Source organism: Prunus avium, chromosome 4 (assembly GCF_965620075.1).
Source record: "Prunus avium chromosome 4, drPruAviu1.hap1.1, whole genome shotgun sequence".
In the NCBI taxonomy this organism is placed as follows: Eukaryota; Viridiplantae; Streptophyta; class Magnoliopsida; order Rosales; family Rosaceae; genus Prunus; species Prunus avium.
Genome location: NC_142287.1, coordinates 34,841,453 through 34,866,596, shown reverse-complemented (window position 1 = coordinate 34,866,596; position 25,144 = coordinate 34,841,453). Strand labels below are relative to the sequence as shown.

Below are 25,144 nucleotides of genomic sequence, written 5' to 3'. Positions count from 1 at the left end.
AGTAAGCCCATCATTTGCTTTCTTGAGGATTTAACCATTCCTTGGGATAAAACACGCTACTCTGACTCCGTGACCTTAAACCCGAGATTTTCGAGATTTCGAGATTTTGAGACCCGGTGTTCGGGCCCCTGGTGCCCAAGAACTGGATCCGAAATACCGAAATCGAACACAAAATAGCCTTATTTTTAACCCTATGTCATTGTTATGCATTGAAATTATTGTATCCAAAGTATTGTAGTCCAATCTAATTCAATCCCGAATCCTGGCGTCCAAGATAGAATTCGGAATACCAAAATCCAACCCAAAATAGCATTGATTTATTAATCCAACTTCGTAAATTGTAATCATATGTTATGCCAAACATTACATGTTATTAATTTTCTCTTTGATCCAATCTAGTACATTCCTAACATCAAGGCATCTATTATTTGTTAAATTCATATCATGACTGACTTTCTTGTTGCAATAATTTGATAGTCATTATGTAATAAATTGACACGATCGTTTGTGGAATTATTGGATCATTAGGAACAGGTGTAATATAATTATCTTTGTCAAATATCATCTTTACTGGATCCTGATTGACGAGCCCAAACACGGTGCGTTTTAAGCGTCGAAGAGAAACATGTCTCGGTTTCTTGGTAAAGACTTAAGACAAAGCCCAAAGGCCCGACGACACGTCGTCGTGAAAGTAGATGTGATAAAGTAAAGGCGTATGCGTAGAGAAGCTTCCTCTTTTTATCTTGCCGATCAAACCCTCTCTCGGCTTCTTCTTCTTCTTCTTCTTCTTCAGTAACTCTCTCTCTCACTCCTTCATACTCCTAAAGCCAAAAAGCCTGTAAGTAAATAAAACCTGTACGCCCACCGAAACCCTAGTTTCAATTTCCAAAAATAATAACTATGAAATATTTTCGAATACCTTTGTATAATAATAATTCAATTTTTTGTTCCAAATTTCGCTCAGCTTCAGAGCCAGAAGAGCCCCAATGACAGACCCCTCCGACGAGGCCAAGAACATCGAGAAGCTCTACGAGTTCGGCGAGCGACTCAATGAGTCCAAGGACAAATCCCAGGTCCCCCGCCCATTCTCTCATATTTGGGGTTTTTTTTTGTCGACATTTTATTTCTAGGGTTTTGGGTTTTAATAGTTTGGGATTTTTCTTTGTCCTTTCAGAATGTGGCTGACTACCAGGGGATTATTGATGCGGCCAAGACGAGCATCAAGGCCAAACAGTTGGCTGCGCAGCTTATTCCTAGGTTCTTCAAGTTCTTCCCCGACCTTTCGGAGTCTGCCATCTATACCCACATTGATTTGATTGAAGAAGAAGAGCTCGGGGTCAGTTCATATTTGTATACCCACTCATAAATACATGTGTAGTTCAATAATTTGGATTCTTCTCTTCATAGTAAATAATAGGGGGATGCGGAGCAATAGGTTGAATTACTATTTAGAGAAGAGTTGTAAACTATAGGACTTCTTGTTTGAGTAGGAAGATTTCGGAAAATATGAGGCATTTCTTACTTTTCGTGGAGGATTAGATCCAGTAACTGGAGGTCTATGCATTTATTGCATTGTATACTGTATTTGGTAACTGGAATATTGAGGGATTTTTCTAAAATAAAATTTGTTTCCTATACAAAAATTGTTGTCTTAAATTAGTTTGATGTGACATAGTCAAAGCCATGTACAGCGGTGGCTGTATGTTATTCTTGTCTTGGGGTTTTGTTACTCAGCTCAAGGTTTTAATTTTCATCATTTATGAAATGTGCAGGTTCGAGTTCAAGCTATTCGGGGCCTTCCCCTTTTCTGCAAGGATACACCTGAGCAGATTGCAAAAATTGTAGACATTCTTGTGCAACTCCTAGCCGCTGGTAAATTATTATTATTTGTCATTGTTTTTGCGATTCTGATTTTGGGAGTCTATTGATTGTGTTATATGAGTCTGATGTTGGGCATTGTTGATGCTTTTAGAGGAATTTGTGGAGCGTGATGCTGTGCATAAAGCACTTATGTCCCTTTTGAGGCAAGATGTGAAAGGTAAATATGTGGGACTTATAAACTGAAAGGCTATGATTAAGATTACAGATTATTTTATGGAAGGATTTTGGTATAAGCTATATTCTTTCTAGCTTTCATTTCAGCACCTGATACATCTCTGATCCATGTAAAAATCTAACTCTTTCATAATATTCCTTATCTTCTTGTATGTGTAGTTTCTTTGACAGCCTTATTCAAGCACATTGGGAGTGTTGATGAACCAAGCACAGATGAGTTTATTCGTGAGAAGGTTTTAACCTTTATTCGAGAGAAGGTAAAACCATTATATGAAATGCCCAATGCGGTTATTATCATGACTCTCTTTATCATAACTGGAGTTCAAATGATTGCCGTTGTAGGTGTTTCCAATTAAATCTGAACTTTTGAAGCCTCAGGAGGAAATGGAAAGGCATATTACTGACTTGATAAAAAAGGTGTGGTTATAAGTGATGTTTCAACTGTTTTCATGTGTATGTTTAGAGGCTTAAAACCGTCCTTAAAGTACATCTATAAGTATTCTTTTGGAGTGTGGCATGCTCTACTAGTCTTCTGCATTGCTTCGTTACCTCTATTGTTGATTGATATGCGGTCCTCTTCCCCTCATGCTACAGTTATTTTAAAAAAAACATTTGGAAGTTATGATCTCTTCAATTTTATTTTACTATTCTGTTGTAAGGTAGCAAGATGTATGACTAATATGATTGAGTCCAATTGCAGAGTTTAGAAGATGTAACTGGGGCAGAATTTAGAATGTTTATGGACTTCTTAAAAAGTTTGAGCATATTTGGGGAGAAAGCTCCTCCTGAACGCATGAAAGAACTAATTGGTATTATTGAAGGACAAGCTGATTTAGATGCCCAATTCAATGTAAGTGTTTGTTTTATTGTGTTGATTTTAAGGATAATGAAATAGCAGCTTTGAGCAAGAGTACTATGCAAAATATGCTGGAAATGAATATGGAATTATTCCTTTGTGATATTACTGCTTAAGAATGTAGGTGGCGCTTTTAATAACTTTTTGCGAAATGGTTGGAATGCAGGTTTCAGATGCAGATCATATTGACAGGTTGATATCTTGCTTGTTCATGGCTCTGCCATTTGTTGTGGTATGCCCTCTCATATTATAGCTTTTTTCCGTGCATTTTTGCTGTGTAAATTTTTTTTTTAGCAATTAAGTAGCAGCCCTGTTTATTCATATTTTTTATATACATAGAGGGGTGCGTCAAGCAGCAAATTCCTCAACTATTTGAACAAACACATCCTTCCTGTTTCAGATAAGGTAACATCTATACTTTTAATGTTCTGGTATACACTTCCAGTATGCGCCCCAAGTTTCTTGGTAATTTAGAGTGTTATTTCTGTATTCTTGTTTTCATAAATTGAGTCAGTATTGCCGCAAATAAAATTGAGTAAGGATAGCCTTAAAAAAAGTGGTATATATAAAATTGAATTTGGGATAGAATAATTATTTCTCTGACTTTATTGATTTATGTGTGAAATGTGTTATCTCTCACCCCCCAAAAAAAAAAAATTGTTATCAGGATTTGGGATGATATATCATATTTACTAGTGATTATGTTCTTCTATCAACTAGGTTTAAGAATGAGAGCTTGTATTACTCGCGTTAGAAAAACAAAAGAAGTGGGGAATAACTGGCATTGGTCTTCTAATCTTGTTTTGTCATCTTTTATTTTACTTTTTCTTGAATCAAATACTCAATAACTTAAGTCGCGTTTAGACCAAATAGTTGATTCCTTTATTGTCCATATTGTGCGAGGATTTTTAATAGGTCTATAAGTAATGCTGTCTACTTACTTGTCTATACTCTTAGTTACGAGGACCCTGAGAAATGATGACTAGATTCTGATATGAAAACAAGGGACAGTATGGAAAATAGCATTAGTAAAATTACATGGGAATATGGTACTTGCTAGCATTTTAGTGATATAAAAAAAAGTGAAAATACATCTCAATGTTAGTAGTATCTTTACTAGAATATTTGACATTGTTTCTTTGATGATGATGATGATGCTGTCTTTATGGTGTTTTGTTCAAATGGGAAACCTTGTAAAATATATTTATTCAAACAATATTTTATCTGTCAGCTTCCTGACGAACGAAGGCTAGATTTGCTCAAAGCCCTTGCAGAAGTTTCACCTTACACAACTCCACAAGATTCACGTCAGATTCTTCCTTCTGTTGTTCAGCTGTTAAAGGTACCATTCCATATACTCAGAATTATTAGGAAATGGACTATGTAGTGTGAAGATCCAACCTTTAGACTACTCTCCACAATTGGAATCAATGTTTTCAAAGCCAATGCATACCACACGGCGTTTTATTACCCAAAAGACAAGGCACAAGCCTTTTGGGATTCAAATTATTACGATCAGAATAAATTTAAAACAGGTATTCTTGTATTAGTTATAGTTCAACTATAATAAACAATCTCAGAATGATATCCAATTATTAGCAGAGGGTGCCTCAAGGTGATTCTCTGCTGCCTTGCTATAAGGTGTGCCTCAATTGGGCCTCTAAAAACACTGATTAGGATTGATATATTTGCATTCACTCTTTGGTTTGCAGTATCAATATAATTTTTTAATTGGTTCCAGGGCTGGATAACAATACCATTTCCTGAGTCATTTTTTGTATATTGTCTTGTCGCAAAATAATTATCATCTATTCCTTTTTGTTTTTACAGAAAAACATGCCTCGGAGAAAGACTGGAGAGGAGTTTAACTTCACTTATGTAGAATGCTTGTTGTACACATTTCACCATCTTTCTCACAAGGTTTGTTTGGCTTCTAATCAACCTCTTGTTAATACTACTGTGAATCAACATTGTGTAGTGCTTACTTGACTGCTTTATGAAATAGGTTCCAAATGCTACTAACAGTCTATGCGGTTACAAGATAGTGACTGGACAACCATCTGATAGGCTTGGGGAGGACTTTTCGGAGCAGTATAAGGAATTTACTGAGAGGTGGTTTTTTTTCTTCTCCATCTATCTTTTATTGCTTATTAATAGTTTATATTATGTCTTTGTCATTTTGCATCCAATATAATTGGGCCCTAGCTCAGGTGGTGGTGAATTATGGCTTTTTTTCCCTGGTGGTGAAAAGGCCCAGCCTATCCACACAATATCAAGTTTTAGTCTTTTATCATTATTTATGATGAGGGTAGTGGGCCCCAATTGAGGAGAATCCCGTGGTTGAAAGTTTGGGGGCTATGCAAGTTACTGATATCTTACATGGAGGATTATCAAGTTGCTGCACCTTATAACTGAAAGTGTTTTGATTGATGCGCAGGTTGAGTTATGTTGAGGAGTTAACTAGGGCTACTATGAAGAAATTAACCCAGGGGATGGCTGAAAAGAACAAAGCTATGGCAGCTGCAAAATCTGACGAAGCGAAGGATAGCATTGTGAGTTGATTCTATGGAGATTTCACAGTATCTTGTGGACCTTTTCTGATCTTAAAAACAATATTTTTCTGATGTGCAGAAAACTGAAAAGCAGAATACTACAACTGGGTTGCGAACCTGCAATAACATATTGGCAATGACAAAGGTGAACCGAACTGTTTGAGAATTATGAACGCACGATAATTAATTCATGAGCTTTAACTAATCTTTAAATGTTTTTTAACAAATGTAGACTCTGCATTCAAAAACACCCTCATTTATTGGAGACAAGAGTATCAACCTATCTTGGAAAGAAGCGACAAAACCTGCTGTGCCCTCTAACACACCTGCTACAGGGTAATATAAATGTTCTTGCTCCTGTCTAATTAGCATGTGGAAACAAGATTTTTTATGCTAGTGAAATTGTGCTTACTTGAAAAGATCCAGTTTTATTTTGTTTAAACGTATTGGTGCAGAACAAAACGACCTGCTAATCCTGCCAATGGATCTGGGAATATGGCTTCAAAGAAAAGCCGTGGAGGTGGCGGTTTACAAAATCAGCTTGTCAATAGAGCATTTGAAGGTTTATCTCATGGCGGAAGAAGCGGGGGTGGGGGAAGGAGCAGAGGCAGAGGGTGGGGTGGACGTGGAAGGGGAAGGGGTTACAGGTAGCTTCGCAGTGAGAAAATTCTTGGAAATCAGGATGGTGAGAGATGCGCCGCAGGAATACGTATATGAGTATGTGATGTATTGAATTCTTCTCTTAGGAACAAGTTTTGTTTCATTGAGGAAGCTGATTAGTTATAGATTCATTGTGGATTAACAGTACTTATTGTGTTCCTCTGGAGCCCTGCCCAAGAAGAACGGCTACCGGATTAGTGCCTCTGAGTTGTCAATCCACTAAGAAAAAATTATGCAGCAGCCCGGGACTATTCCAGGAATCTGTCCATACTTTTAAGTGCATCCATGTTGTGTTTATTCCAGTGAAGATTGCTTTCAGGGGAATACTTATAATACTGATAATTAGTGTATCACTTTGTTATTATGGCTTTCAGATTATGACATTGACCTCAGACTGATAGATGTTGCTTTTATCTCATCTGTATTGTTTAATCAAAGACCCCTTACTGTTGCATAACCTCATACTGTTGCACATTATTTATCAACTGTCCTAAACCGATGGGAGACAGAAAGTGGTAAAGGCCAAATGGGCGGGCCTGGTTGGATCTTAACTTTGAAGTTTCAATCCTGGCACAGCTCGGGGTCTCGTGTTAAGGAATTAAGGACACGGCATTTTTGAAGCTACTTGGCGGGAACTTTTTGGAAGCATTTGGCCATGGCCGTCCCTTTTGCTTTTGAATGTGTTTTTGGCAGTTGTGGTGTGGATGGGATGAAAATGTAGGAAACTTGGAATGAAAGAAATTTGAGGAGGACGTCATATGCCAAGCCGCTTAAAGTTTGTAAACTAAGAAAGGGGGTTCTTCTACCACAGCATTCGGTAAATTATGTTTACAATGCAACTTACATGTATAAAAAATGTGATGGATTCATAACACTCGAGCTCTTGTGCTCCAATATTGCTTGTGTCAAAAAATAAAGAAGTGATGGATTCATAACACGTTTTGGATGGTTTGTGGGTACGTTGTAGGAATTTCCGTATTAAAAAATCAAACTCTAAACTAGGTAAAGCTTAAAGGGGTTATGTCCTATGTGGAAAAGAAATTGTGGACCAACTTTTCATAATGATTAAAGAAATGTTAATTGTCATTATGAATTAATCATCTTCATCACAGCCTCCATGTCCATGAATCATTAAACCTTTGATTTTCTCTACCTCTTTTGTCTTTCTTTTCATTTTTGTTTGTGTTATTGGAACCTTGATTAAGAAAACAAATAAATACTTTTATCTTTTCCTATTTACAAAAAAGAAAGAAAACAAACACGCTTCGTTAATCCCGCGGGTATGTCAACTCCGTCGTCATAAGTAGGCCTCGAGTGTTTCTTCTTCTTCACGACGATCCAAACTTCGCCAAATTTTCTCTTCCAATTCTCCGATCAAACCATCCCCGAAAACTCACCCTTTCAATACGCACTCTCAAACCCAAAATTCGATTCCTTTCAGACCCAAATCAACACATCTTTACTTCATCCAAATCAAATGTACAAACCCCAAAGCAATTAGCTTTTCAAAAAATAATTCAAAACACAAAACAAAAAGATGTTGGGCTCAAACCTCCAACCCCCATCTTCCTCCGATGCCGCATCACCACTTCTAAGCCACTCGATCGGCGACAACCTCGTGCGGAGCCGGCGGCTCATCCGGCGCCCGCCGAGGCCTCTCCGCGGAGCAGCTCGCTTCCTACGGCGAGCCAGCAGCCGCCGTATGATGCTGCGCGAGCCGTCGGTCCGAGTCCGCGAGGCAGCGGCGGAGCAGCTGGAGGAGCGACAAAGCGACTGGGCCTACTCGCGGCCCATTATCGTATTGGACCTCTTGTGGAACGCTGGGCTTCTGGGGATTGCAATTGGGGTGCTGTGGCTGAGCCGTGAAGAGAGCCCCTTGGTGCCATTGAGGACTTGGATTGTTGGATACGCGTTTCAGTGCCTGGTCCACATGGCCTGCGTAGGCGTGGAGTGCACGCGGCGGAGGCGCGTGGGTGATGTTGCGGTGGCGGAAGAGAGTCCTCGATGGGAAAATTCTTCTGGGTCTGGGAGTGATGATGGTGAGGACTATGGAATTGAACAGAGCGTGGACTATGCTGGCACCAGGTCTTTTTCTTTTTCTTATAATATTTTAAAAGTTTTAATTTTTGGGTTTCGCTTCTGAGAGAGGCTTATACAAAAACTCACTTTTCATTTCTGTTTTTATCAAAATTTGAACGGGGTCTTAACTCTTAAGTCTTAACAGTTACTGTTTGTTGTAATTTAGCTGTTGCAATATTGTTTTTGGGCTGGATTTGAGCCTCCATTTCTCAAATAAAGATTGTGACCGAGCTTGAGGAGTAGAGCAACAATCCTTTTGTAGTATTCTAGCTCATGGTGTATGTGTATGTATGGAAGAATCTTCTGACTGTTTGATGTGGCAGTGTTGCAAAACATTTGGAGTCAGCAAATACGGTGTTTTCGTTCATCTGGTGGATCCTTGGGTTCTACTGGGTGACTGCTGGTGGTGAAAGTTTGATAAGAGACTCCCCTCAATTGTACTGGTTCGTTTGAGCTAACTGGCCCTTTTATATCTGTTTTCTTTCAAGCCATTTGTGTGCATGCTGTTATCTTGTGCTTATAAAATGTGGGTTATTTTGCAGGATTTGTATCACTTTTCTTGCTTTGGATGTGGTTTTTGTTGTGATCTGCATTGCCGTTGCATCTCTCATTGGCATTGCCGTTTGCTTCTGTCTCCCCTGCATCATTGCTATCTTGTATGTTGTGACAGATCAGGTAGGTGCTCATAGGAAATGTTTGAGTTGATTCCAGATATTACATTGTGTTGCTTGATACTATTCAGGGATATTCTGGTGCGCACTTGAAACTAATGAATTTGTTATTTGTTGCTTGTCTTATGGACATAAGCTCTAGTTTGATTGGTCAACATGACTATTTTGCAGTATAAAGCAACTGATCTTCTCAAGATTATATTGAGATTTTTCTTTTGGATAGAAAATTATGTCGAATTGTTACTAGGATTCTGAAATAAGGTCTAAACATGCCAGGCTAAGATATTGTGCTGGATGCAATTGAGGATATTTTTGTAGGGAGTTCGCTCTTCCTTGTGAAATTTTGATTATGGTCTCTGTGTATGGAGTAATTACATCACTAGTGCACTTTTAGGTTCATTAATGAATTTCATCAACAAACCTGTGTGAGTTTCTACTCATGCCACTTATATGCTGTTAAATATTTGTCTGTGCCTAATGTCCTGGTCATGTTTTATTTCTGAACAGGAAGGAGCGACAAAGGAAGAGATCGACCATTTGCCAAAGTACAAGTTCCGCACAATATCTGATTTTGAGAAAGTTAATGGTGAGATCCAAGAATCTTTTGGAGGAATAATGACCGAATGTGATACTAATACACCCACTGAACATGTTCTCTCCCAAGAGGATGCTGTAAGTTTCACGATACATTCTTTTCACTAGAAAGTCTCATAACATAGTCTTTTTTCTTTTCTTTAAGTGACATGATGAAATCAGTTATCGTATTACCACCTGGAATTCATACCATGTACATGATCGACAATTGAGCCTGTCAATTGCCCATCCATTTCCCAGGGCTTCGCCTTTCCATTTGCAAGTCATGTGTATGAAGTCTGGGACACTAGACTGGTTTTAATTTTTTCATTGCCAAATGACCCTACACAAAGGAGAATTCTATGAATAGATGTGCTCATAACGTGAACCGTTGTGGTAAATCTTAGGAATGTTGCATCTGCCTTTGTGCCTATGATGATGGAACTGAACTGCGTGAACTTCCTTGCCATCACCATTTCCACTGCACCTGCATAGACAAATGGCTACAGATCAATGCCACCTGTCCACTCTGCAAGTTCAACATTTTGAAGTCTGTCAGCCAAAGTGGCAGTGAAGAGGTATAAAACGCAAGTTGTGTGTAACAGTTGTGACCAAATTATATGTCCTGCTCCTATGTACATATAGTGTACACCACGAAGATTTCTCCAGCTGCTGGGTTCCATTCCACGAGAGTCCAGATGCGGCTTCATGGTCGGCTTTGTTGATGCTTCATCTTTACTGCCTAGAGTGTTAGCATGTATTCCGACAAAAAAAAAGTGTTAGCATGTGTTCCGACAAAAACAAAAGGGTGTTAGCATGTATATTGAGTTCTTTATGTTGAAGGCATTTATGTAATATCTAATAAAGAAAAGTTTTTAATGTAATATATAGCCCTCCGTTTTAACTTCAATTTACAAAAATAGTTTCGCTTCCATCTATGGCTAGGCTATCCAAGTGACACGATAAATAAGCCAGTTAAATGTGTACCGACCAGAGAAAGTAATTATTTGATCAAAAAAATAAAAAACCAGAGAAAGTAATTACGTTATGGCAAGAAAAGAGGGGCAATTACGTGAAAGGTTTAAAAAAATTTGCACCAGCCGGGAATCGAACCCGGGTCTGTACCGTGGCAGGGTACTATTCTACCACTAGACCACTGGTGCCTGTTTGATAATCCGTCTTATGTTTTTATTCTTATTTCTTCTGTCATAAGGATATCATTTGTTCTTTGCGCCCTGTAGAAGTAACAGACATTTAACGGTTTCAGTTTGTCTTTGCGTTTTGAATAAATCAAGACAAAAAGTGTTAATCCTGATTAAAAATATTATTTGTGTCTAATAAGGTTTCATCAATGATTAAGAAGGATTGGATGTCCAAGGAATTTAAATTGCAATTTGAATGGAATAAATAAATTAATAAAGCACAAACTTTAGCTAATAACAGGTAGTTTTAAAAACAAAATATTCAGTATATCATTCCACAATTTGGACTTTGACTAAATTAGTTAAAGCCAAACACTTTACTGTGGCTCTATGTTGAAAGGTTTTCTTGTCTTCTAGGCCAAGACAGAATTTAATCCCGCATTTCTTCCTTTTGGGCCCTAAAGTCAGTTTTTATATTCTCAAACAAAAGATTCCTTTGTTTTTGTGGCAACAACAACTGCTGCCAAGTGTCATTTGACTTTCCTTTCTTGTGCAGCCACCATTTCGTGCAGACAGATTTTTAGACCTTTCTTCAATGACTTACTTGTCCTTGAATATTGAATTATTGAAAGCCATCATCAATGTCAATTAATCCCATCATTATCATCACTATCACCATCATGTAACGTGTCCTTATTCATCTCTCAAGGAGCTATATTGTATACAGAGTTCATGAATTAGTCAAATGTATATATAAAAAAAAAATTAAATATAGACAAATGCCTAAACATTAGTCTAACTATGTGCAATTAATCAGCAGTATACAATTAGGAAAAATGTAACAAATGTACTAAAATGTATGATCTAACACTTGGCTTCGAAATGCCATAAAATTCCGGATTGGTATTGGATTTGGTTTTAGATATCCCTATGCCATTCTTTGTATTTGTTCTTGTTGAACGCATTCGATTTCTGTTGGCCTTATGGTCCTTGGATGCTCAGGAGTATTTGAAGCAGTGGAGTAATCCCACCTTGGAGAATGCCATTCTTCTGCATAATTAGCAAAAGTTGGAGCTCTGGTTGGGATATTAAGCTCTCTGCTGTAGAAGAATCTTGCTATTCTAACTGTCTTGTTCCAAAGAGTTTCTTCACTTGGACTTGGGCTTGCATTGCCTTGGTCTGCTTCTTGCTGTTGAAACCTCCTCCCCCACACAGCAAGAGATAGTAGAAAACAAAAGCTGGAAGTAACACCAGATATCACATAGAGGCCTGTAAAACTGTTGAGGCTCAAGCTTTCTGGTCCATTGGAAGTTACATTGTTTGGACACTCATTCTTGGGGGTCAACCAGTCATTTTGAAGTTTCTTCAGCTCTCCATTCTCCAATAGCTCTAGAATTGCCCTGGTGAAATCCCTGGCTATTGGAGAGCCTCTTTGGAATATCTGCAAGGAGACACATAAAAACAATTTTATTAGTTTCACTTTCAGAGATGGTTCCTTCTATCACAAGAAATATTTGGTCACTACTCACAAAGCTCAAGCCTCCAAATCTGTAGGTAGGAGCCATGGACGTATATCCCTCACAGTACTCGTTCATGAACACTTGGGCATATGGGAGTTCAAGAAAGGCAGCAGATATGGTTTTGCTTTTGAATTTTTCCGTGTAGTTGTATTCGCTGCTTACGTTGACGATGTTCTCTCGTTTGAACTTAAGAACAGTCTGCAGGTAGTCAATGACAAACGAGTCCCCATCGCAACCAATTTTCGAGTTGGTTCTCTTCAGAATTTCGATATCTGTCAGATTTGGTTTGAGCCGTTGGATGGTAAGCATGGAAGACAGATTAGCAGTGTAGCTTGAGGTTAGGATCAATACAACAAAGAGCCACACCACAACAACCAGTCGAGTTAAGTTGCTGTAAATTTTCTCTCCTGCAAAATCAAATGAAACCAAACCAAGGTTTATAATTTTGAACCGAGCCTTTTAGATTATCATTGGCTATCTAAGATGTATGGAAATTGGTACTCTACTTACTGTGAGAAAAGAACAGAGAGGAGAAGGTAAACCAGGTTGCTGTGCCAATCTGGTTCTTCAATGGGCCACCAAATTCTGGATTGGATGGGCGCTCCAGGAACCATACTACAAACATTGTGTAGATTAAAATGGCACCAGTCACCACCCACATTTGCCATGTGAAAGGTTTCATGAACATCCATGTTGACTTCTCAGGTTTTTCTGGAACTATCATGGACAAACCAGACTCCATATATGGCTGAGTGAACTCCACTTTATCCAGTCGGTCAGCTAGTACGGTTATATCGCCAACCGCAGCGTCATAAACCTTCCGTTGATACAAGCATATATACAAACGTTGTCATCAGAATCAAATCAAATAGAAATTAGTCAAGTCATCTTAATGAAAAAAGAAAAACAAATGAGGTTGCTACCTTGTTATGGACTCGTTCTACCAGATCATCGTAGGGGCCATAAAAGGCTTCAAATTCATATGGCAAAGAATAATTCAATCTCTTTATCACCATATCAAAAATTGCAATGCAGAAACCGACATATTTCTTCTTATCTGAATTGTCCCGGGATGGATCAACCTTTACAAATTTGCTGAAGGATGTTTTACCAGGTACCCCAATTTTCATTGGCTTCTCAGCAGTAGGCATTGCCCAGCCTCTGGGGGCATGCGTGAGGTTACCGGGCCAAATTACTCCACCAGCATCACCTCTGATCTTGCCTGTTTCTTCTAATGAGAAACCAACATCTGCTGTCCAAAAGTTGAGTTCTTTGAATCTCTTCCCATCCACAATATTTATGATCCTGAGTACCGGAGAGTACAATATCTCACCTGCTTCTAACCGCATTTTCCCACTTAAACCGGTATAATTGCTAAATAATGTATTTAACAACAGCTGAAGACTAGTAGAGTTATTACTAGTCATTCTTCCTATGGCCCGTGCAATGGTTCTAATAGCATCGTATGCTCGAAGAGCGTAAATTCCTGGCTCAGGGTTGCCTTCTTCTGGATACTTTGTTTGGAATTGCTTCTGGAATGTGGCAAAATAATTAGTATTTTTGGCATAGTAGGTCTTGATTCCCAGAGTGCCTTTCATGGTGGATGATATATCAGAGGTTTCATGAGGGTCAAGCAAACTAGTGATACTCTCTGTGATTATCCAAGCTGATTCTTTTCCTACAAGTCCCATCTTCTCAGCCACTCTGAATAGATGAGCCACTGTTGGTAAAGATGACTGGAACACAATATATACCCGAGACTGCATGGTGGGAAGCTTCAACAGCTCTTCCAGCTCAACCCAATTCGGATTAGACAGAGATGAAACTCGTGGAAGAACCAAACGGTGCTCAATCTTTGAACCAACATCTTGAAGAGCCTCAGATAAAAGAGCTAGCATCCCAACATCACCGCCATACCCATCATCTTCGTAAATCACAACCACCCTTTTCCAATGGTAGGCAGAAACAATATCTGCAATGCATTTCATTTGAGCAGAACCGTTAGCTGCCATTCGTATCAAAAATGGCCAACGGAGTTGCATTAGTGGCGGGGTTATAGAGGGTGCTGCAAATGAGATCACTGGAATTTGCGCTTGGTTTCCCACAAGATCAGCTACCTGAGCTGCTTCCTGCCAAGTCTCCATGCCAACTATGGCTTCTACTTTCTTTTCCTTTATCAACTCTTCAGCTGCAGCAACAAATTCAGAACATAAAAAGAAAAAGTCCATGAGTACTTTTACATATCATAGAGTTATAAATAGCATCATGGGTTTAGTTACTACCACTTACCAGCAGAAGCAGCAAGAAAGGGGTCTGTGCCGGAGTCTCGAAAATGAAGGATGAGCTTATGAGTCTTTGAACGGTTGTTGAAGGTTTCAGCTGCAATTTCCATGGCAGTTTTCTGTTCTTTCCCAATACGAGAATTACCGTTAATGATTGCTCCAACGTTGGTGACATTGCTACTGTTTTGAGCTCCAACTCCATACGAGAGAATGATTAGAAAGTAGATGATGAGCGCAGGAAACAAAAGCCAGAGCCTTTGGACAGTATTAGCTGTGGCAAGAGAAAGAGACATTGCGTTTTGATATTGTAGAACAAATGACACAATCTTAACCACTCAATTTGTTTATATAAGAACACTGTTTTGATTTATTCAAGGATACGTATAGGCTACGGAAATTTTGTGATTGTGTGTTAGAGAAAACACGCTATTTCCAGGCAATTCAGTGTGGAATTATTATCCTTGACTTGGTCTGGTGTGAAGAAATAATGATATAATAATGATATGGAGGCAATACCATATAAAAAAGTGACCTGGTCTTCTATGAAGCAAAATTTTGCTTGGGGATTAAGAGAACCATAGTTTGTTTTACTTGGGGATGTTGATAGTCTTATTGTGTTATGTAGCCCCATTCCTGACCATTGTCTTTTCCACTCCTCTCGAATTCCAAGTTAAACCCTTGAGAAAGAAAGTACAGTACTAGCATGGATGAATTTGCTAGGGTTGGGTAAAACTTTTACTTGGAAATATTTGAAATAGCTGACCTTGCCATTTAAATTTTGCTTTTGGGTATGAAAGGTATATAATTCATCAATCTTCAATAATCTGGGTCAAGTCTCTTACTTCAAACATTCAAAAAGGGAAGAACGTTGATTTAAGTTACAAAAGTCAACTGTCATGGATGAAAGAAAAGATACGTCAGAGTTGCTCCTATCTAGAGGGAAGAGGAAAAGTAGTGATTTCAGATCAGCCAATGTAGCAGTCGCAGAGACGTCAATAACTTTGGAGGCAACATCTCTGCTATTTAAATATGCATAAAACTAAACTACTTGATTTGTACCATCTGGCCATAAATATCCTATGTGTGGTGTGGGAACTGATTTCCAAAGGAAAAAACCAGTTTGACTTGAAATCAAATGAAAACGTAACTACATAAGTTGTGTGTTGTGTCTTCTGTATAGATGAGTATACTACCAATTGATTGGAGAAGAAAAAAGAAATTAAAAAGGCTTGTGTTCGACATTGGTAGGGCAACCCCTTGCTTTTTTGATACTCATTTGATCATGACAATTTTCTTGATAGTTCTTCTTGTAAAGATTCCTAGATTCTTCAAATATCATGTTGTTCGTTGATGTCAATTAACAATAGCACGTGATGGTATTATAATTAATCATATTGTTTGTTTATGTGAATTAATAATAGCATGTGCAGATGTGGGTTAGGTCAATTAATCAAGACAGTATATTCGGTCTTTTGCATTCAAGTTCGAATTCACACCTGGTAATTTAAAATATAATTTTTGTTGTAAAATAAAATAATAGCACTTGATGGTGTTATCTTTAAAATTTAATGAATTCCCCTAATAGCCCTACCAAAGGCAAAAATAACCAAACAGGTACACGACAGGTCCCGGGTGTTCGACTCCCCTGCGCGCCTAGCAGTAGCAGCTGTTAAGCTCTAAAACACAACAACGCAAGCAATCGCTGACGAAAATCAAGAAGAGCACTACAGCAAGAGCCACAACAATGTCGCAGTTCTGGAAACCAGGGGCCGAGAAGCCTCGCCTTGTCGACGACGAAGAGGGAGGCGTCCTTTTCTTCTCTTCCCCTTCTGGGTATGCAAATATTGAGAGGCAGAGGCAGAGGCTTCCCGTGTACAAGTACCGCACATCCATTCTCTATTTGGTGGAGACTCACGCCACTACTATCATAGTTGGCGAAACGGGCAGCGGAAAAACCACTCAAATTCCTCAGGTTCGCTTCTTTTGCTGTGTGCTTAAATGGGCCGGTTTTGTTTTGTGGGAAAAAAGCCAAGAACTTGTTTCATACCTTTCAACAACCCAAATGAATTTTCAATCTTTCCTGTGGGTTTTGAAATCGAAATTTCTATGAAATTCATTGAAGAGAGTTAATTGATTTGAGTTCAAAATGTTGTCTGCTGAAATTGCAGTACCTCAAAGAAGCAGGTTGGGCTGATGGTGGGCGTGTAATAGCATGCACCCAGCCAAGAAGACTGGCTGTCCAGGTTATTCATTGATTTTATGTGCCATTTTATTAAGTATTACTTGTATATTATGTTTCTTTAATTACATCAGTTAGCTATTCCAAACTTTACCAAAGTGTTCTAAGTCATCTGAAAGTTGTGGTATGAGTGACGCATATACAAACCATGCTTGAAAATGTTCTCTTGATGATCGCTCATTGCTTGTGGATTGGAATTGCATGTTGCACTGAACTCTCTTTATGTTTCTTGTTATGTGGCTTTTAGATTGTAAATGCTTTTTTCAAAATGGAATAAGAGATGTCCCCTAGCAGCTCTATCTAATAATATTGGTTCATTAGAAAGCGATTCCTCTCTCCTAAAGAAAAAGGAGAACTTTTGGCCCCTTTATATGCTTATTTATTTGTACTTTTTAACCCAGCAGACATTGCAATAAAGATGAAAACTTTCTAGGAATATACAGAAATGGTGGTTTGTTTTTTGGTGAAATGTTATAGACTAATCTTGGTGGCCTACATTGATAGCTGATTCCTGTTGGTTTCATTTGAAAAATACATTTTCTTTTTATAAATAAATGGTGGTACTGCTCTGCAGACAGTTGCTTCAAGGGTGGCTGAAGAGATGGGGGTCAAGCTTGGAGAGGAAGTTGGCTACACTATACGATTTGAAGATGTTACAAATACAGTGAGACCCATTTATTCATCATTTCAAAATCTGAACTTTCTCTTATTTGATTATCTTTTCCCTTCCATAAGGGCATATCTATATGCATCTGCTGCTATCTGCATTCACATACCATAGTGTCATTTGGAAAATCTAGATGATAAGAATGGATCTGTTTATTCAATGTTAATGTGTTTGTAGTTCCATGTCATGAATGACGGTTTTCCTGTTCTGGCAGCACAGGGTGTCACTATGATAAAGTTTTTGACTGATGGTGTGTTACTCAGGGAAATGATGAATGATCCTCTTTTGACAAAATATAGGTACTGGCTATGATTTCTGTAAATTTTTTGCTGCTTTCCCTTCAAAAAATACAGAAGGGGTGGAATATCTTTTTGAAGCATACCATCTAACTCTATGTACTTCCAAAGTTTCGAGCATTCTAGAATTGATCCTGTTTAAAACCACATGTTCCTTTTAATAAAGAGATATGACATACTTTCTGGTCAGTGTTTCTGCATACAAAATAACCTGGCATGTCATTTTGCATAGACAGGTTGTGGTTGGTCCACAATTAACTAGGATTTATTTCTTGCTTTTTTCTGTTTTTAGAAGAGGAGGGGAGGGGGGAGGATTATATTATGCATGAAAAGAATTGTTCTTATTACTATCTCTCTATTGACCTTCATTTCTGCACTTTCTGTTTTTTTCCTCACAATCTCTTTTGATGTGATTTCCAGTGTCATAATGATAGATGAGGCTCATGAAAGGTCTATCTCAACTGACATTTTATTGGGTCTCCTAAAAAAGGTATCAGCTTTACATCATATGATGATACTTTACAAAACAAAAAAGAGTTTGGGTCTTTATTCTTGTCTTTTGGGGTTCATATGATATATCTGTTGAATTCTACAATTCTAGATCCAACGACGCCGACCTGAGCTGCGTCTGATCATCTCATCTGCCACAATTCAAGCAAAATCAATGTCTGCTTTCTTTCAGACCAGGTATGTTTTAGCATTTTATCAGTTTCTGTCTATTCTTTTGTTCTTTGGTTTACTAATATACTATTGCCATGCTTGTGATTACTTAGTTTTCCTTGAAAAGTGTTATTCAAGGCATGAGAGTTGCAATCACTGCCCTGAAAAATTGGCAAACTTGTGTTTGTACTGTTCTTTTCAGTAATAATAATAAATGATAGATTGGTTTATTGTAGGGGCAAAAAACATCTGTACACGTCTTTAGAGAAATAGACAAGAATTGTTTTTTTACCATGTCCACATTTGGCACTTTGAAATTATAAAAAGCACAAATGTTTACAAGGTTTCGGTTACATTTAAGCCAGAGGATAAGATAAACAACTTCCACAGATTTCCACCGTTACATTTGCCTCTGAATATCGTGAGCATTTGTGTACTGTTGATAATACTGTTATCTAAGAAATATGAAGTGGAATGTTAATGTTGATATCTAATTTTGTTTTATTATAAACCAGCAAAAGGCGTCGCAGACCAGAAGGAGAGGAGCTTGGACCAAATATGGAGCCTGCTGTCCTATCAGTTGAGGTAAGTTCCCCTAAAAAATGGTTCTCTCGCTCGTATCTTAAAAGAAACATTGAGGCATCAGTAAATCTTCTTGATTTTCAGGGTAGAGGGTTTAATGTACAAATTCATTATGTGGAGGAGCCTGTCCCGGACTATCTTCGGGCTGCTGTTTCAACAGTATTATTAATTCATGAGAAGGTAAATGATATTTGGATGATGCTTGGTTTTCCTTGTATAACGAATGACCAAACTTATGTCAGGTTTTCTATTTTATTATTCATAGAAAATCTGCATGCATACATGCAGATATTTTCATTTCTACCAGTTATACAAAACCTTGCTGATTTTGTTTTATAGGAACCAATGGGAGATATTCTGGTATTTCTTACTGGTCAAGATGATATTGATGCTGCTGTCCAGCTGATTACTGAAGAAGATCAAAACCGTGGAAGAAAGTCATCAGGTGCAGAAGATGTTGCAGCTTTACCAATACTAAAAGAAAATATTTATTTTAATAATCAAGTTCCAAACTGTTGCAATTTGGAAGAGTTTTATGCATTTGTTCATGCTATTGTTCTGTGTGTGTGTGTAGTGTGTTCTAGAACTTCTAGCATCGGGGGTACAGAGTCCATAGATGATTTCACATAGCTAATCCGTTATTTTTTTTCAGTTCAAGTACAGAATTCTTCAAGAGTCACCTTAAAATGACTCGCATTATCTAGAATATAGCAGTTATTGTGTTGTTCTGGATTGAAGTGTTTTTTTACAGTGGAATTTTAAAGATTCTTTTACGTGTTAGTTTTTATATGGTTATATCTTCATGTTTCAGGATTGATGGTTTTGCCCCTCTACTCAGGACTTCCACGTTCTGAGCAGGTTTGTTATGCTTTCTGTGTACCACTATTTTGGCCAGCTTCAGAATTTTCTTTCATGAGCTGATTTTGGACTCTATTTTCTGCTTTTTAGGAGTTGGTGTTCACTCCTACTCCTAGAGGGAAGAGGAAAGTTGTGATATCGACCAATATAGCAGAGACATCCATAACTTTGGAGGTAACCCTATGCTAGTAATATTCATAAGACTTCAGTTTGCACTTTGAAGCAATAAGGCTCTGCATCATCATTGAGCCATATTCCTTTGATTCATACAGGGTGTTGTCTATGTTGTTGACACTGGGTTCTCAAAGCAGCGTTTCTACAACCCGGTATATTCATTCTCTTTCTCTCACTCACTAACTCACTCAGTCACATATATGTGTACACACACACACACACAAACATTTATTAAACTGAGTTTGTTCATTGCTTGGTTTAATGAGAATCTTTGACCTTGTGATTCTTGCTGATATTGGAGCCAAAAGTTTCTATCTAATAATATCATCTTAGTTTAGTGAATATCCGTCTTCTTATGTTGCGCACTCTGTATCTACTTTACATAGATAACAGATATTGAAAATCTGGTAGTGGCGCCAATATCCAAGGCATCTGCTCGACAAAGGACCGGTAGGGCTGGAAGAGTTCGGCCTGGGAAATGTTACAGGTCTGCAATTCTTTGTGGTTATTTACTTCACTTTTCTCTTCCCTGAACTTGTGGCATCTTTATTGTGACAAAGATCTTCAGTTAGTGGTAAGGAATTCTACAGTCAGCCCACCTTTATTACTGTTAGAAGATTAGAAGATAATAAAAATTCACTTGTGTGAGTTAAGGACAAGTCATCAAACAAATGTACCTACAAGGTATATAGGCTGATAGAGATATACTTCCAATAAGAAGCGATTATGTAACACAATAAGTTGTGATGAGACTTTTTATGATAGATACTTTATATACTAATGCCCATTGCTCTTCAAGCTAATTCTGAGTTCAAAAAAGTTTACTTAATTACCTGAACTTCCATGGCTGCGACCAGGCTATATACCGAAGAGTATTTTGCAAAGGAAATGTCTGCTGAGGGGATCCCAGAGATACAAAGGTCAAATCTTGTTCCCTGTGTGATTCAGGTATGATATTATATTGCAACACAGTGCTTTCCATGGCTAATAGGCCTCCATCTGGACCTCCCATTGTATATCTCAAATATGGCATACTTCCATCCCACTAGTTTTCAGGAGTTACATGATAGTCACTATGGACATAATATCAGACTGCCAGTATCAAATCAATCAAATTTTCATGAGCATCTCATGCTTATCACCAATAACATTGTAAATTCCTTAGCAACAGAAGTCTGTATATTCCCATGCAGGCTTTGTGATTCTTCGTGTGCAATAATTTGATGTTTAAAGCTGAGATATATTTTTCTGGTGTGTAGATGCTAATAATGTGTTCTTACTTTCTAGTTAAAAGCCTTGGGAATAGATAATATCTTGGGCTTTGATTGGCCAGCATCTCCATCTTCTGAAGCAATGGTTCGAGCGCTTGAAGTGCTTTATTCACTTGGAGTCCTAGATGATGATGCCAAACTTACTTCACCAACTGGATTTCAAATTGCTGAGATTCCATTGGTATGTTGCGAATGAAATTTTTTATCATCGATGTATTTCTGGCTTGTATCTATTCCCTAAAATATTTATGTTTTCCTTATCTGCTACGAAATTAATTGGTTGTTTTGGGACTACAGTCCTTGTCGTTCTGCACTAGATATTTAGTTTGTTGCTGTATTGGATTTGTATGTTAGAATCAGTGGAATGCAGCAGTACAGTTACATCACTAATGTGTTTACTAGAGCTAGCCTCCCTCCCGAAAACATTGTTTTTAAGTAATTGTGAAAGTACTTTCCTATTGTGTCAATATGTCGTTTTTGTCTTTAGAAATTGTTTATATTCTTTAACATTTTGTCATGGTGTATAACTTAGAAGTTAGACTCATTTGTTGAAGTTTATTGATTTGTAGGATCCAATGATCTCAAAAATGATCTTAGCGTCAGGTCAACTGGGGTGTTCAGAAGAGATGATTACTATTGCTGCCACTCTCTCCATTCAAGTAAATCCTATTAATTCTCTTACTGTTAATAAATACTTGTACAATTTTCTCTCTCCCACTCTCCATTGGAAATCTTGGAATCTGAATATTAAAGAACAACCTAAATATACATATATGTATTTAGGTTGTATATTTAGTACAATAAGCCTTTTTTATATTTACAGAAGATATCTCAATTTCTAGAAGAAAATAAACTCCTTGAATAGAAATCTTCCGTTGAGTAATTCACAATTAAGATGTTGGTCTTGCAGTCTATCTGGGTTTCTGGTTGGGGATCACAGAAGGAACTGGATGAAGCCAAGTTGAATTTTGCTGCTGCTGAGGTACCAAATTTGAATTTTCAATGGTATGCATATATCTTTCCCCTATCTTTCTAGGCCCACTAACCTAATGGGCTGTCCTGTTTGATTTTCTTGATTCCATGCAGGGTGACCACGTGAGTTTCTTAAATGTCTACAAAGGATTTCTTCAGTCTGGTAAATCTTCGCAGTGGTGTCATAAGAACTTTGTAAACTACCAAGCCATGGTGTGTATCAGTAATTAGCTGGTTTGATCAATTTAACAGATGGTGTCTTTGCACCTTTTTGAGTGAGTTGATTGTTGTGCAGAAAAAGGTTCTGGAAATTAGAGAACAACTCAGAAGAACGGCTCAGAGAATAGGCATTGTCTTGAAATCTTGTGAAAGAGACACGGTGGTAAGTTTATGCATGCTGTATCAAATTTGTATCTCTCAGATATAAAATAATCTCCCACTTTTCTTCTTCTCTGCCAATAATTATGACTTTCAAAAAATGAAGGAAACGTTTCGAAGAATAAGACGTTGATACATTTCACAGATAGAACGTGCATTTTTTAGTGGCATTATAGGGAGTTGGGATCAAAATCAAATCTCACCTTCACTGAGGGATGAAGGGGGAGGGGGATGCATAGATGAGAGGGGAACGCATCCTAGTCTGTAGGTCTTGTGGGTCTCAAGTCTCCAAGATTCGGACCATAACATTTTTGTATGTATGTAAACAAAATCAAAAGGCAAAAAGAAAAAGAAAAAAGGTTTGTCTTACAATCCAAATGGCTGCAAGCTAGAATCTTCCTCAGAAAGCATATAAATGCTTCCATCAGTTTTCTTTGGGGTCTAAACATACTTTTCTAGAAACCTGGAGTTTTTGTTAAATTCTTGGGGTTGATAAAGCCCTTCTTTTCTCTTTGGTATTCTGAATGCTGCTACTCTTTAAATCTTGCAGGTAGTGAGGAAGGCAATTACTAATGGGTTTTTTGCTAATGCATGTCGTTTAGAAGTGAGTTTCGTAGTTACTTTTGTGTATTTCTAGTTAGCAAATCTTTACTATTGGCGGGAATTGTTACCGAATCATTTATTGTTCATCTTCTCTCTTGTTCTTAGAGAAACTTCATTCATTTATACTCCTAATGGTTTGTAGGCATCAAGTCACGATGGGAAGTACAAGACTATTAGAGGTTCTCAAGAAGTTTATATTCACCCATCATCTGTGTTATTCAGGTTAGTAAAGATTTCTTTTCTCAGGGACTGCTTACTGTTAATATTCATCATTTAATCCCCGCCTCCCGCGTCCTTTTTTGTTGGTTTTATTAGAGTGGATTTGTTTGAACTGAGTTGTAGACAATCTTAATCTGTGTTAATTCATTTTTCTTGCAGAGTTAATCCCAAGTGGGTATTATACCATTCTCTTGTCTCAACTGATAAGCAATACATGCGGAATGTGATTTCCATAGATCCTTCTTGGCTCACAGAGGCAGCTCCACATTTTTACCAACACCAGCGACTCAAGTCAATGGTTCACTAGCCCTGCCTTCAGCATTGCTTATAAGAACATATATGGAACAAAAGAGGAAAGCAATCACCATGGCCTTGATAACTTGGTTCTCGACTTGTGAATAGATCAATTATAATCTAACTATCCAGAAGATGTTTTTTCTTCTTCTTCTTCTGCCTAATGATTGTTATTAAAAATGGCTGGTTGCTTAATTCGTCACTTTATTTGTCCTCTCCTCAACATAAAACGTGGTTATGTTCTTGTTAGTAAACTTTATCGAAAAATGTCGCTAGTATATGACCTAATTTATTCAAAAGTTTGTCTATTGATATCATCTTTTACAAGTTTCACCCATTTGAATCAAACCCATTGACTAATGGATTAGGTTGAATAGGAGTGATATATAACCCCCACTTGCTTCGCAGGGTCAGGGTTAGGTTCTATTCTTTCATTTTTTATTTTTTATTTTCAATATTGTACTTGTTATAACTATTATTTGGGGAAGTACAATTTGCTTTCTTTTTACAAAATGTCTCAATACGTTTTAATTTAAATATCAAAGTTGACAATAGTATGAAAGAGTAACCAGGGCCAAATGCTTCAGACCAAGTCAAACAAATTTAAATATCAAAGTTGACAATAGAATGAAAGAATAACCAGGGCCAAATGCTTCAGACCAAGTCAAACAAAGTTGACAATAGTATGAAAGAATAACAGGGCCAAATGCTTCAGACCAAGTCAAACTAATTTAAATATCAAAGTTGACAATAGTATGAAAGAATAACCAGGGCCAAATGCTTCAGACTAAGTCAAACTCGGACTCCATATAAGCACTAGTTGGCCCCAAGACTGGGGATCACTGTACTCTTCCAATGGGGCTCCTAGTAAGGAGAAAACTTTCACGTCGCCAATGAAATCCATGTTTCTCTCTATCTCATGCTCACGTGAGACTGATTATGTGACGAGAGAGATAAAGAGAAGTTTGCATTGCACTCACGGCAGGATCTTGGAGTGGATGAAATGATTCTACCCGATTTGACTCGCACATGTCCCCTTTGGGTGAGCAAGAGGCAACCAAATTGGTTGCTTGGTTTGCTTGCTTGTTGATCTCCAAACCCCCCTCACACTACACTGTAGCAAATACTTTAGGTTCTACTCATTCAATTATTACATATGCTGATGCTGTTTATATGCAAAACCAACTGTCGAAACTTCGTATTTAATGATTTTGAGCTCAAAATTTCTGCTTGGGTCTTTGGGCGGCTACTTCGTCCTTGTAGCATTGCTTTGACCACAAGACTAATAATTAGTCCACGCCCCTTGTCAAAAGAGGAATTCATTCATAGTAAACTCTCACCCAAAACCTGGGGAGGAAACAGTACATGATAACAAACAAAAACTTACACCATCCAAACAAAGAGAAGCAAAACAGGTGCTAACTCAGAAATAACAGATGGGGCAAGACACACACTAGTCGTGGAGACAGTGAGTCCACGCCCCTTGTCATGCATGGAATAGAAAGCTCCATTTATTGAAGAAGAGAGGGAAAAAAAACCAG

General features: G+C 37.9%; 4 protein-coding genes and 1 non-coding gene across 8 annotated transcripts; 3 read left to right on the top strand and 2 right to left on the bottom strand.

Annotated features, from left to right (window-relative positions):
• The first annotated feature begins 681 nt into the window (after positions 1-681).
• On the top strand, positions 682-6,580 carry LOC110747449 (Apoptosis inhibitory protein 5 (API5)). 3 transcript variants are annotated; one of them, XR_015835162.1, is made up of 18 exons: positions 682-838; positions 965-1,073; positions 1,175-1,336; positions 1,773-1,872; positions 1,973-2,038; positions 2,215-2,312; positions 2,398-2,472; positions 2,756-2,905; positions 3,078-3,143; positions 3,251-3,316; positions 4,143-4,253; positions 4,742-4,831; positions 4,917-5,023; positions 5,349-5,463; positions 5,543-5,608; positions 5,696-5,799; positions 5,919-6,180; positions 6,269-6,580. XR_015835162.1 is itself a non-coding variant. In XM_088251739.1 (17 exons), exons 2-17 carry the CDS (start codon positions 987-989, stop codon positions 6,112-6,114), a joined length of 1,659 nt encoding a protein of 552 aa, XP_088107865.1. In that variant the 5' UTR covers positions 682-838; positions 965-986; the 3' UTR covers positions 6,115-6,580. The 3 variants fall into 3 exon arrangements, 2 of the variants coding, with proteins under 2 accessions (XP_088107865.1, XP_088107866.1); XM_088251739.1 differs by having other exon boundaries at positions 5,919-6,580; XM_088251740.1 differs by having other exon boundaries at positions 731-855; positions 5,919-6,580.
• Positions 6,581-7,256: 676 nt separating this feature from the next.
• Positions 7,257-10,356, top strand: LOC110747622 (E3 ubiquitin-protein ligase At1g12760). Its single transcript, XM_088251741.1, has 5 exons — positions 7,257-8,208; positions 8,526-8,645; positions 8,745-8,877; positions 9,381-9,545; positions 9,854-10,356. Exons 1-5 carry the CDS (start codon positions 7,661-7,663, stop codon positions 10,028-10,030), a joined length of 1,143 nt encoding a protein of 380 aa, XP_088107867.1. The 5' UTR covers positions 7,257-7,660; the 3' UTR covers positions 10,031-10,356.
• A 182-nt stretch (positions 10,357-10,538) lies between these two features.
• On the bottom strand, positions 10,539-10,609 carry TRNAG-GCC (transfer RNA glycine (anticodon GCC)). The gene has a single exon. It is a non-coding gene; the product is annotated as a tRNA-Gly (tRNA).
• A 641-nt stretch (positions 10,610-11,250) lies between these two features.
• LOC110772408 (glutamate receptor 2.7-like) lies at positions 11,251-14,721 on the bottom strand. Its single transcript, XM_021976841.2, has 5 exons — positions 14,398-14,721; positions 13,032-14,296; positions 12,619-12,925; positions 12,118-12,515; positions 11,251-12,029 (listed from the first exon to the last, which is right to left on the bottom strand). Exons 1-5 carry the CDS (start codon positions 14,681-14,683, stop codon positions 11,517-11,519), a joined length of 2,769 nt encoding a protein of 922 aa, XP_021832533.2. The 5' UTR covers positions 14,684-14,721; the 3' UTR covers positions 11,251-11,516.
• Positions 14,722-15,994: 1,273 nt separating this feature from the next.
• LOC110772407 (RNA helicase family protein) lies at positions 15,995-24,037 on the top strand. Of its 2 annotated transcripts, XM_021976838.2 has the most exons (22): positions 15,995-16,362; positions 16,559-16,633; positions 17,204-17,293; positions 17,516-17,595; positions 18,013-18,082; positions 18,194-18,279; positions 18,768-18,837; positions 18,919-19,014; positions 19,174-19,279; positions 19,646-19,692; positions 19,783-19,866; positions 19,965-20,018; positions 20,253-20,353; positions 20,724-20,814; positions 21,154-21,318; positions 21,707-21,796; positions 22,048-22,119; positions 22,224-22,322; positions 22,405-22,491; positions 23,038-23,091; positions 23,233-23,312; positions 23,469-24,037. In XM_021976838.2, the coding sequence occupies exons 1-22, from the start codon at positions 16,135-16,137 to the stop codon at positions 23,614-23,616; spliced, it is 2,073 nt and encodes a 690-aa protein (XP_021832530.1). In that variant the 5' UTR covers positions 15,995-16,134; the 3' UTR covers positions 23,617-24,037. The 2 variants fall into 2 exon arrangements, with proteins under 2 accessions (XP_021832530.1, XP_021832531.1); XM_021976839.2 differs by lacking the exon at positions 15,995-16,362 and having other exon boundaries at positions 16,617-16,633; positions 17,511-17,595.
• Positions 24,038-25,144: the final 1,107 nt, after the last annotated feature.

Coding starts and splice junctions, on each gene's coding strand:
- LOC110747449 (XM_088251739.1), top strand. CDS start 987: ATGACAGACCCCTCCGACGAGGCCAAGAACATCGAGAAGCTCTACGAG. Junction 2,473..2,755: donor TTACTGACTTGATAAAAAAG/GTGTGGTTATAA, acceptor GTCCAATTGCAG/AGTTTAGAAGATGTAACTGG. Junction 5,800..5,918: donor TCTAACACACCTGCTACAGG/GTAATATAAATG, acceptor GTATTGGTGCAG/AACAAAACGACCTGCTAATC.
- LOC110747622 (XM_088251741.1), top strand. CDS start 7,661: ATGTTGGGCTCAAACCTCCAACCCCCATCTTCCTCCGATGCCGCATCA. Junction 8,646..8,744: donor GACTCCCCTCAATTGTACTG/GTTCGTTTGAGC, acceptor GTTATTTTGCAG/GATTTGTATCACTTTTCTTG. Junction 8,878..9,380: donor TGTATGTTGTGACAGATCAG/GTAGGTGCTCAT, acceptor ATTTCTGAACAG/GAAGGAGCGACAAAGGAAGA.
- LOC110772408 (XM_021976841.2), bottom strand. CDS start 14,683: ATGTCTCTTTCTCTTGCCACAGCTAATACTGTCCAAAGGCTCTGGCTT. Junction 14,297..14,397: donor CTTTCTTGCTGCTTCTGCTG/GTAAGTGGTAGT, acceptor TTGTTGCTGCAG/CTGAAGAGTTGATAAAGGAA. Junction 12,030..12,117: donor GATTTGGAGGCTTGAGCTTT/GTGAGTAGTGAC, acceptor GTCTCCTTGCAG/ATATTCCAAAGAGGCTCTCC.
- LOC110772407 (XM_021976838.2), top strand. CDS start 16,135: ATGTCGCAGTTCTGGAAACCAGGGGCCGAGAAGCCTCGCCTTGTCGAC. Junction 22,323..22,404: donor TTGTAAACTACCAAGCCATG/GTGTGTATCAGT, acceptor ATTGTTGTGCAG/AAAAAGGTTCTGGAAATTAG. Junction 22,492..23,037: donor CTTGTGAAAGAGACACGGTG/GTAAGTTTATGC, acceptor TAAATCTTGCAG/GTAGTGAGGAAGGCAATTAC.